The following is a 10,732-nucleotide window of genomic DNA, read 5'->3' as shown; positions in this document are numbered from 1 at the left end:
CTGTCATGGGACATACGCGCATTATGGAAAAGGCAAACGTGCTTTAATGTTTCAAAATAGCGTCCAATGATAACCAAATGTGACTGACATTTCACATGTCATAAGCACCATCTCCTATCAAAAAAGCAAATTTGGAACATTTAGCCACCCATGAGCCTTATAATGGGCGTCAATGGAGGAGCAAGTTAAATATTTTTTTTGATTTACTGTTTTTCGTTGAAGTCAAATATTACAAAATCCAGATTCCTAACAATTTTCTCCTTATGAAAAGCCCACATGGGATTGTTTGTTAAGGACTGTGAAAAATACAGTATTTGGTTACAGTTTATAAAGTTTGAATCTGAATTTGTAAAACTAAACTTGCATATACTAGATGTCAGTTAGTCATAAGTATTGATTATTGTTAATTGTTCAGAAATGTTCAGAGAAGTTGTTGCATGCTATTTTTTGAAGTTACCTGGCTAACTGAGTAATCGTGCTTGGTGCAATACTCCACCTGGACTCTAGTATCTTAAAGGTATAGATAGGTGTCTGATGGGCATTGTATACTAATCCAAAGCTGACATTCTTTGCACTTTCCCATGACTAGTATGGTGGTATTATAGTTTTTGGTTTATGTACCTGTGAACAAGTAGGCACTTTGTGCATTGTCATGTCATGTGTGCATTGTCAATTTGATCTTTTTTTACAAAGTAGTTTGAACTACTTTTCTAAGTAGCTTTAGTTAACCAAACGTATCTTATGTATCCCTAGGGCAGGCAGGTAAATACTATACCCTCACAATCATAACCTAGAATTACATGTGTGCATATAAAGCAACCTAGTTCTGTCCACTCGCTTTGTCTCTTTACTTTCCCCCGTACTCTAGACCATCTCCACTTTGTCTCTTTCCTTCCCCCCGTACTCTAGTACTCTAGACCAGGGTTTCCCAACCCATGGGCCGCGCATTGTCAATTTGATCTTTTTTTACAAAGCACCATCCAGTGGGCCACGAAAATGTTTGAGGTTTTTTTTTTTTTCACGAATTTTCCACGAAGAACGGATTTTTAGTTGAGAACAATATTAATTAGAGATGTCAAAATTAACGCGTTAATCTATGAGATTATTGTGGCCGAGATGAATGTGATAAAATATTTTAACGAAACTTTGTTTACTTCCGGTGTGCTTTGACCCCTGACACGAAATCGCCGCCTGCCTCCAGTCAGTTAGATAGGAGAGACCGAGACGGTAGTTGAAGATGGAGAGAGCTGAGGGATTGTTGGGCGGAAAGTTTCTGTTTAAGTTTCTGCTTAAAAATGACGGAACAATCGACAAAACTAAAGTTGTATGTAGCATTTGTGAAGCTGAATTTAGCGACGTATCACCGTAATGCAAAGCACCCGACAGAAAGCAGTCCCAGGTTAGATGGTCGCCAACCCACACTCCACGACTTCTCTAGGAAAGTAACTAGACCAGTCCGTGAAAAGGTTACCAACGCTGTTGAAAAATTGAAAGAATGACAGCACTGGTAATGTCATACTACCGAAAACTACTCAAATTCAGCGTAAATACAACCCTGATTATATTAGATTCGGTATTGTGAATGGAGGTGACGTCGTCGTTGAGCCCAGGGCGCAGTGTGTCGAGTGCGTTTTAAAGCTGTCTAATGAGGCGCTCAAACCTTAAAATCTGAATCGACATTTGGAGACGAGACATCCAGCCCTCACATACAGAACTGGAAAGGATGGGTAGCCCGTTCCTTTTAAAACAAGTTAGACGAGTCGACGGACGTCAGTAAAGCTGCATTAGTGCTGTTTTTTGTGCGTTATCATTGGAGTGGTATTCTACAAGAGGACATGCTTTTCTGCGCAGAGCTACCAACTCGAACTACTGCCCAGGAATGCTCGGTTCTATTTATGTTGATAATAGATTGCAGCCACAGATATTGACCTATTTGAACATTATTTTAACCTATTTGTTTGCATGTCTGAAGCATCACCTATTTTAATTAGGCCTAGCTGAGTGGTCTTGTTTGCATGTTTCATCACTTGTTTTGGGTGCATGCTATCTTTTGAGTCTATTCTGGTTTTATTTCCTTGCTTGTTTGCTGTGCACAAATAGACCTAGGCCTACTGCAATTAAGTTTCTTTATTTCAAAACTCTTTTGGATAATAAACTCTAAAATAACTCTTTTGACTGAAAATGCTCTGTGCGGTTTTATGTTGTTTTCTGGTGAATAATACAATTTTGATTGCAATATCTAGAGGAAGATTTTCTTGTATTAATTACTAGGCTCCCACCTGTAGCAGGTGCTGATGTTGCTCTGTGTGACACATAACAATCGCTTATTAATAAGAATGGAATATAGATTAGCTAAAATAAGCGGGGTGTCTGTTGGGCCCCGACCTGTTACAAATACGAAAAGGTGGGCCTCGGAGTAGAAAAGGTTGGGAACCCCTGCTCTAGACCATCTCCACTGTGGGATGCTGATGCAGGATCCATCTGATTCACATGCTGAAACCCTCTGCTTACAGCTGCCAATGCCCAACTGTTATGCACACCTTTCTATTCTGCTTATGCATGATACATCTTATATACATATCGGGTGCCAGCCTACACACCCGTATTACAAACTTGTCATCATTGGCTTCTGCTTCATAGCTCTAACCTTTGTAACAGTAACCTTATGAGCACACTGTATACTCACTATGCTGTTACCTTTGTAGTAGTAACCTTATGAGCACACTGTATATCCACTTTGCTGTAATAGTGTCCTTATGACCACACTGTATTCCCACTATGCTGTTCTGCAACCAAGACTTTGAAGGCTGGCTACTCTCTCCATTTTTACCTACAAACTTTGGTTTCTGACGTCTTACAAAAAAGCACTGTGTAGTCCGGGTCTCGTTTCAGATGTCCAGAAACTGAAAACAGATGAAATATGTGAATCTGATGTGTGAATCAGAACTTAGTTTTTTCTTCCATCCCCTCCCATTAATCACCTCACAACCTCTCAGATGTATCTGGTGTTCCTGTATATAAAACTGCAGATGAAGTAATTACAGCTAGCTCCACCTCCAGCAGCAACAGCAGTAACATGCTGCTTACACACCGGTGCTTCAGCATTCATAATCTAAAATGTCATAAATAATAATAGCCTATATCGCTCAGAGCGACCAAATTAGTACTTCCACTAGTACTTTTTAATACTTAAACTACATTTTGCTGCTAATATACTTTTACTTAACTAGGATTTTTCATGTAGGACTTTTACTTGTAATTGAGTATTGTTACATTGCTGAAATGGTACTTTACTTTCACTTAAGTAAAGGATCTGAATACATATTCAACCACTGATGACTGATGATATGAATTTATCTGCTTGCTTCCGATTCTCTCTGCCTCAGGTACAACTCCAGACCACGAGGTGGCGGTAAGATGAAACTTTCTGAAAATGTGCCAATTCAGAGTCATCGCCGAGAAACACAATTTCACATGGGCTAAGTTCTATTGGTGTGTTTGGGTGAGTTGTCGGAGCAAAACAACAATGCTTTATATGTTTAACTACACACTGGCTATAATAGTTTTGATTACATAATTTATAATGTCGCTTACATTGTGTGCAAAAGGTGTATTCATAACTACTGTAAGTAAATTCATAACTAGGTTAACGTTAGCCTAAACATTAGCTAGCTAGCTACGTTCAAATTACATACCCAGCCATTGAACAAGCATATCTTCCTCGGAGGAGAAAAGACAGTTGTGGTTTCGGACCCTCAACTTAGCATTTTATCTAAATACTAATTTAATTAATTGAACTAATTTAATTTTCATTTAAGATATGTTATATCGCTATGAAATACGTTCTCAGATGTCTCTTCCTCTCTACATTTTCAAGTAAAATGCAGATCAGTTTTAAGTGGCACAAAGATTCAGTGAAGACACGTGGATTTACATGCTCCTTTATTCACGCTGTTACAGGGGGGAAAAAATACTTAAGGTGACCATGACGGAGGCAGAGCTGGTCTTTCAGAAAAAGAAGAAAAAGAAGAAGAAGAACAAGAAGCGACTTTTAGAGGAGGTGCCGGAGCTCGGCAATCCTCCTGAGCTAACCCCAACGGAAGTCGACTCTCACAAGAAACATAAACACAAAAAGAAGAAAACAAAACGAAGTGAGAACGATGACTGTAGACCAGTCGAAATCCAGTGTGATACAAAAGAAAGGCAAAACAAAAAGAAAAGAAAACACAATGCAGAGAACTTAAGTGTGACACCAGAGGCTGCAGATGTTGCTGCTGCTCAGGAGAGAGAGGTGAAGAAAAAGAAGAAGAAAAGGAGAATTGAAGAGCCAGACTGTCCTGGAGAGAAGACGGAGGCAGAGGCGGCACTCACAGCGGTGCAAACCAACACACAGCCTGCTGCAGACACACACTCTCCCACAGACACACAGCTTCACCCAGATGATGTGCCTGAAGTGCTGGACGTTGACGATGCCATCCGGCAGGAGATCCAGGAGTTCCTGCCTCAGTTCACGTTTTGCGAATTCATCGCGGTCCAGAAGGTCATCAGGTACGACCTGCCCCGCTTCAGGGAATTCAAAAAGCAAGGTGAGTAAGCAAGCTTTATTTCAGCCATTGGGAGTATACAAAGCCTGCAATGCCCTGTGAAACAGGGTGATTAAGTGTGCATTTTCAGAAGAGAAGGAGTTTATATTTATTCAGGCCATTGGGAATATGTGAGGCCTGCAGCATACGTTATGTATATATGTTATGTTGCCCAGGATGTCTTCTCAGTGCATATTTGCTTAGTTCTGGTATAGTATGACAATCTGAGTTAAACAGGTCATACTGAGTTCATGTGTTCTCCATCATTATTTTGATTTTTGTGTGGACTGTGAATGACTGTATTTGAGAAGTTGAAGGACCACTGACCCCCTTGAGGGGTATCTTCAGTCATGTGATCCAGGGTTTTTGTGTTTACTGCGTTCCTTTGGCCCCGCCCCCACCATGCCACAGGGATCCCTCTGCGAATTGGGCGGTTCACCGCGACCGAGAACAAGCGACTGAAACAGAACGTGAAGGACTTCCTGGCCGTGTCCGGGATCGACAGCGAGTTCAAGCTTTTCAGACCCAACCGCTTCCCAGATGAGAAAAATACCATCCTAAGCCTGAGGAAGAAGTTGAACTTCCTCCCGAATTTATGTGAGTATAGATATCAGATGTCATGTCATGTCATATCATGTATGAGTACGAGACATGCCAGTGAGTAATACAGGCCGAGTTTGTTCGGTGAGAGGGCCCACTGCTGGCATGCCCACATTAAAAAGAAAATTGAGATGTGACTTGTCAAATTGTATGAAGTGACTGGAAGTTAGAGGTGTACAACAGTCCAGCTTGCAGTGCAGCAGTGAGTGAATGGTGTCCTGTGCCTGAACAGGTGCTGGGATCGCTCGTTCCTGGATGACTATACTCGCGCGAGCCAGGAAGTTCTGCAACACGGAGAATTACTTGGGGAGGTAAACACAAGCTGTTGAAATGTGCTCAGATAGACGTTTTAATGTGGTCTCAGATGGCTTAAACCTGGTGAGCAGCAAAGTGGGGTTCAGTAGGGGGGTGTGTGTGTGTGTGTGTGGAGCAATTGTGTGCTATACTGCTTGGACCTTGTTAATTGATGTTTTAGGAATGTTTCCACTGGTTGTTATGAGACTGCAGTGTCAAGTTGGGGGGCTTTCATCAGTGTTATGACTCTGTGCTTGTGTGTGTGTGTGCGCGTGTGTGTGAGAGCAGCGTCATGTTGGGGGTGTTTCATCTGTGTTAATGACTGTGCTTGTGTGTGTGTGTGTGTGTGTGTGTGTGTGTGTGTGTGTGTGTGTGTGTGTGAGAGAGAGAGAGCGAGAGCAGCGTCATGACTCTGTGCTTGTCTGTGTGTGTGTGAGAGCAGTGTCATGTTGGGGGTGTTTCATCAGTGTTATGACACTGTGCTTGTGTGTGTGTGTGTGTGTGAGAGAGCAGCGTCATGTTGGGGGTGTTTCATCAGTGTTATGACTGTGCTTATGTGTGTGTGTGTGTGAGAGCAGCGTCATGTTGGGGGTGTTTCATCTGTGTTATATCTCTGTGCTTGTGTGTGTGTGTGTGTGTGTGTGTGTGTGTGTGAGAGAGCAGCGTCATGCTGGGGGTGTTTCATCAGTGTTATGACCCTGTGCCCCTCATCCACAGGTTTACAGAAGATGAGAACGAAACCTTGAAGAAACTGCACAAGCTGCATGGGGCAAGATGGTCGGCCATATCAGACAAGATGGGCCGCAGTTGTGAAGCGGTGCAGAAACGCTTTGAAATGATGTGTGAGTGATCAGATGCACACCAGAACACCCATAGTGTTAAAGGGTCTGTCCACGACTCTAATCCCATACCCTTTTTGTCGATTTCAGCTAATTGCTCCTCACATTTCTCTAGCTGTCCTTTCAGTGGGTGCCCCTAATAAAATCTGGTGTTTGTGATGTAGTGAATTCCAGCCAATCAATGCATTGCTTCAGGAACCCAGGAGGGAGGGGAATAATACGACTGGCGGTTGAGCCTTAAATATTAAAAACCTTTTGCCAGAATTGTGGACCGTACCTTTAAGCTGATGTTATGATTGGCAACCAGCTAGACGGACAGTACTTAAACTGATAAACACAGGGTAGGTAGACATTAACACACATGCAGACGAATGAGGTCTGTGAATACTGACCCAGTCTTGTTTTATGCTTTTTCACTTCCTGTCCCTCAGCTGAGGGTCGTGGGGAATGGTCAGAGGCGGAGCTTAAGGTCTTGATGACGTGCGTACACGAGCAGCTGCTGAAGAGGGCCAAGCCTGGAGGAGAGGGCGGCGACGGGCCTCTGGTCATCAACAAGATGGACTTGTATAAGAAACTGGGCTGGACGTCTATGGCTAAGCAGGTCCAGACTCGCAGCTGGCTGCAGTGCAGGGAGAAGTGGTGAGAAAGCTCATGTGACATTCACATTACGTCGCACATGTGCACGGCACATGCACAGAACATGTTCAGTTCAGTTACATTTTACTGTAACAGGCTGAATAATCCATGAGAACATAGACCACACTAGCAAGGAACAGTTTTATACACACACACACACACACACACACACACACACACACACACACACACACACACACACACACACACACACACACACACACAGAAACCATATGCAGATCCATGAGGCAGCTATGACGCATGTGTGCGTGTGTGTATCCTTGCCTTTGTGAGCTAAGAGAAACCGTGTTGATGCTCTCCCTGCCTGTGTTGTGTAGGATACTCTACCTGACGAAAAAAATGACGACTGGTGGAAAGATCCAAGGGAGGAAGAGCATAGAAGGGCAGATCCAGCTGATCAAAGCGTAGGTTTCAAACTGTTACTCTGGTTACATGAAGATCCAGCTGTTCTAAGCGTATGTTTCAAACTGTTACTCTGGTTACATGAAGATCCAGCTGTTCTAAGCGTATGTTTCAAACTGTTACTCTGGTTACGTGAAGATCCAGCTGTCCTAAGCGTATGTTTCAAACTGTTACTCTGGTTACGTGTAGATCCAGCTGATCAAAGCGTACGTTTCAAACTGTTAGTCTGGATACGTGTAGATCCAGCTGATCAAAGCGTACGTTTCAAATTGTTAATCTGGTTACGTGTAGATCCAGCTGATCAAAGCATACGTTTTAAACTGTTACTCTGGTTACCTGTCTGCCTCGTCCTGGTCCTCTGTCTCGGCCTCCTTGCCTGTGTCTGGTAGGCAAAGACATATAACCACTAAAGGCCGAAATATACTTCTGTGACTGCGTGGTCACGCAGTTGCCTCGACGGACTCGTTTACATGTATGGTTCTCCGACGGCTGTGGGTGTTGCAAAGCATTTAAAAAAAAAAAAGATGGCGGACCAAACTCTGTAGATGGTCGTATTTGTACGGAAAAGTTGTTTGTTTGACTTATTTTTGCTTAGATTTTTTAAAAGTTACCGAGAAATAGACCCTGTTATTGTAACTGAAAAATACGTCTGAGGGGATTTGGGAGGTGTCTGGTGTAAACGGACGACCATAAATTGGACTCTCATCCAAATAGCAACTTCCTTAAGCCTCACTTCTCAAGCTTCACTTGTCTTGACTCTGTTATCGAAGCAGCGTCTTTAGGTAATACCCCAGATGGCATTTTTTGTATTCAAATACCTCCGTCAGGAAATCCAGCTTGTGTGTGAGCGTCTCCTGTGTTTACCTTACCTCTGAAGTTAACCCAGTTTCTGTGCCCCCCCCCCCCTCCCCCCCAGGATCAATGAAATGGCTGTGGATGACCCTGTAGACATTGTCTGGGATGACCTCACTCATCTCTTTGGGTAAGCAGCTCCTGTTAGCAACTACCTGGGAGACTGACGAGCTCAACACTTCTGTTCTTGAGTGCTGGTTACTTCCTGTCCGGCAAAGGTCATGACCAATTTGGGTTAGCCTATTGGCAAAGGTTATTATCAATATGGGTTGGCCTATTGACCTTAAATATGCGTTTGCATTGAAACTACTGTTTGACCCGGCTGTTAGACTACCCGTTTATGCACAAGAATGTATTAGTGTGATATTTGAGTGGATTGTGTGTTAGTGTGATATTTGAGTGAATCCTGTGTTAGTGTGATATTGAGTGAAAGTTTCCTGTGATTTCTCTATGAAGCAACACCCCACCGGACTATTTACAAATTAGGTTTCACAAGCTGAAGGTGACCCATGTACCAAATTGGCACAGAAAGGATTTCTGTGGTGAGTACTGACCCTCTGCTGGTTCATGTATCTCTCTCGGTCATGTCTAATACTGTGGTCTTATCTCTCTCGGTCATGTCTAATACTGTGGTCTGTTTTCTGGTGGAGTATGCCAAAGTGACCTTGGGTTTGAGAAAAGCACTACATGACGAAAACAGCTTCTTCACATTTGTTGTCTTCTTCCCTTTTCCTCTGCTTCTCCACCTTCTCCTGTCTTCTGTCTTGCTCTTCTTCCTCTGCTGCATCGTTTCTCTATCTGTCCTCTTCTTCTCCCTCTGATCTGATGGCAGACATCATTGATTTCCTGTATGAGAAGACCCTGCCAAAGCTGGAGGAGAGCCTGAAGGCCTGTAAGGATGCTGAAGAGTCATCAGAGCCGCGAGAGACTTACAAGCTGTCAGAGATCTTCCCTGACCTCTGAAACACCCCAACCTCACCCCTACTCATCACCAGAGGAGTTTGAAACCCACCCCTACTCATCACCAAAGGAGTTTGAAACCCCAGGAGAGACCGGTCACTCTTGCAAGCTTTCAGAGATCTTCCCCAAACACTGACAATGCCCCCAACACCATCCCCGACTCGCCAGGAGAGCTGTGTTCCCCTTACTAGCTGTCAGAGATCTTTCCTGGTCTCGGAAAATCCCAAACCCTGACCCCACTTACCTAACCTCCTCGCGAGGGGACGTGTGAGAAGTTTGAAAATGTGTTTGCTCAGGCACTTTTTTTCTAAAGAAGTTCAGATTATATATTTTCAGGAATGTAAATGATTGGATTGGATTTGATTATGTATTTGTATGAGTTAAATAGTAAATCAAGGAGTTTTAAAACCCATTGTCTGTTGACCCTTTCGTTTTATGTTGATTTTCTTCTGGTCACAAGTGCAGAAAAGGCATTTTCACCAGAGTTTTACTTCATCACAGAGTTTCATCACCAGTTAGCCCTTTGCCATCAGACTGGCCAAACTGCATCTGACAAAATGTGGCGGGTCATATAAGCATGTTACCTGTGCCGTAATCTCATATGAGTTGGTGGAGCGGTAAAGGCTTCTCTGGCTTGGTGAAGCTGGAGGTCCTAGGGGCAGATGACCTTCTCTGAGGATTTTGGGATGTTGATGATGTGTGTGTAATTATATAGATTATAAAATTATATAGATTATGGAAATGGGTCATGTTTATATGATGTGTGATACATGTACAGTGGGGAAAATAAGTATTTGAACCCCTGCCGATTTCGCAAGTTTGGCCACTTGCAAAGGAATGTGTGATCTATAATTGTAATAGTAGGTGTATTTTAACAGTGAGAAACAGAATATCAACAAAAAAAATCCAGAAAACTGCATTTTATAACATTTGACGTAATTTGCATTTGATGCAGAAAATAAGTATTTGAACCCCTAGCAAAGCATGACTTAGTACTTGGTGAAATAACCCTTGTTGGCAAGCACAGACGTCAGAGTTTTATTGTAGTTGGTCACCAGGTTTACACACATCTCAGGAGGGATTTTGGTCCACTCCTCTTTGCAGATCCTCTCCAAATCCTTAAAGTTGCGTTTTCAATGGGAGGGAATGAGGTTCAAGCCCAATATTCCACGTTACATGGCCCCATCCATAGTCCCCTCGATGGAGTGGAGTTGTCCTGTACCCTTTCCACCTCCATGCTTGACGGTGGGGATGGTGTTCTTGGGGTCATATTCAGCATTCTTCCCCCTCCAAACGCGGCAAGTCGAGTTGATGCCAAAGAGCTTGATTTGGGTCTTATCTGACCACATCCTGTCTCCCAATCCTCCTTAGAATCATTCAAGTGTTCATTGGCAAACTTCAGACGGCCCTGTACATGTGCTTCCTTGAGCAGGGGGACATTGCGAGTGCTGCAGTACTTCAAACCATTACGGCATAGTGGGTTGCCAATGGTTTTCTTGGTGACTGGTCCCAGCTGCCTTGAGATCATTCACAAGCTCCCCCTGT

At 43.3% G+C, this 10,732-nt stretch overlaps 1 protein-coding gene across 1 annotated transcript; it reads left to right on the top strand.

The window, feature by feature from the left end:
- Positions 1–3,401: 3,401 nt before the first annotated feature.
- LOC105892621 (transcription termination factor 1) lies at positions 3,402–9,599 on the top strand. Its single transcript, XM_031570836.1, has 10 exons — positions 3,402–3,502; positions 3,961–4,586; positions 4,995–5,180; positions 5,416–5,494; positions 6,195–6,319; positions 6,748–6,955; positions 7,291–7,377; positions 8,292–8,357; positions 8,684–8,769; positions 9,060–9,599. Exons 2-10 carry the CDS (start codon positions 3,986–3,988, stop codon positions 9,188–9,190), a joined length of 1,569 nt encoding a protein of 522 aa, XP_031426696.1. The 5' UTR covers positions 3,402–3,502; positions 3,961–3,985; the 3' UTR covers positions 9,191–9,599.
- Positions 9,600–10,732: the final 1,133 nt, after the last annotated feature.

This window comes from Clupea harengus, chromosome 7 (genome assembly GCF_900700415.2).
Source record: "Clupea harengus chromosome 7, Ch_v2.0.2, whole genome shotgun sequence".
Taxonomy (NCBI): domain Eukaryota; kingdom Metazoa; phylum Chordata; class Actinopteri; order Clupeiformes; family Clupeidae; genus Clupea; species Clupea harengus.
This window is presented reverse-complemented; position numbering and strand designations above follow the sequence as displayed.

Excerpts from the sequence above, each read along its gene's own strand:
- LOC105892621 (XM_031570836.1), top strand. The coding sequence starts at position 3,986 with ATGACGGAGGCAGAGCTGGTCTTTCAGAAAAAGAAGAAAAAGAAGAAG. Across the intron at positions 6,320-6,747 it reads GAAACGCTTTGAAATGATGT|CTGAGGGTCGTGGGGAATGG; the intron begins GTGAGTGATCAG and ends CCTGTCCCTCAG. Across the intron at positions 7,378-8,291 it reads CAGATCCAGCTGATCAAAGC|GATCAATGAAATGGCTGTGG; the intron begins GTAGGTTTCAAA and ends CCTCCCCCCCAG.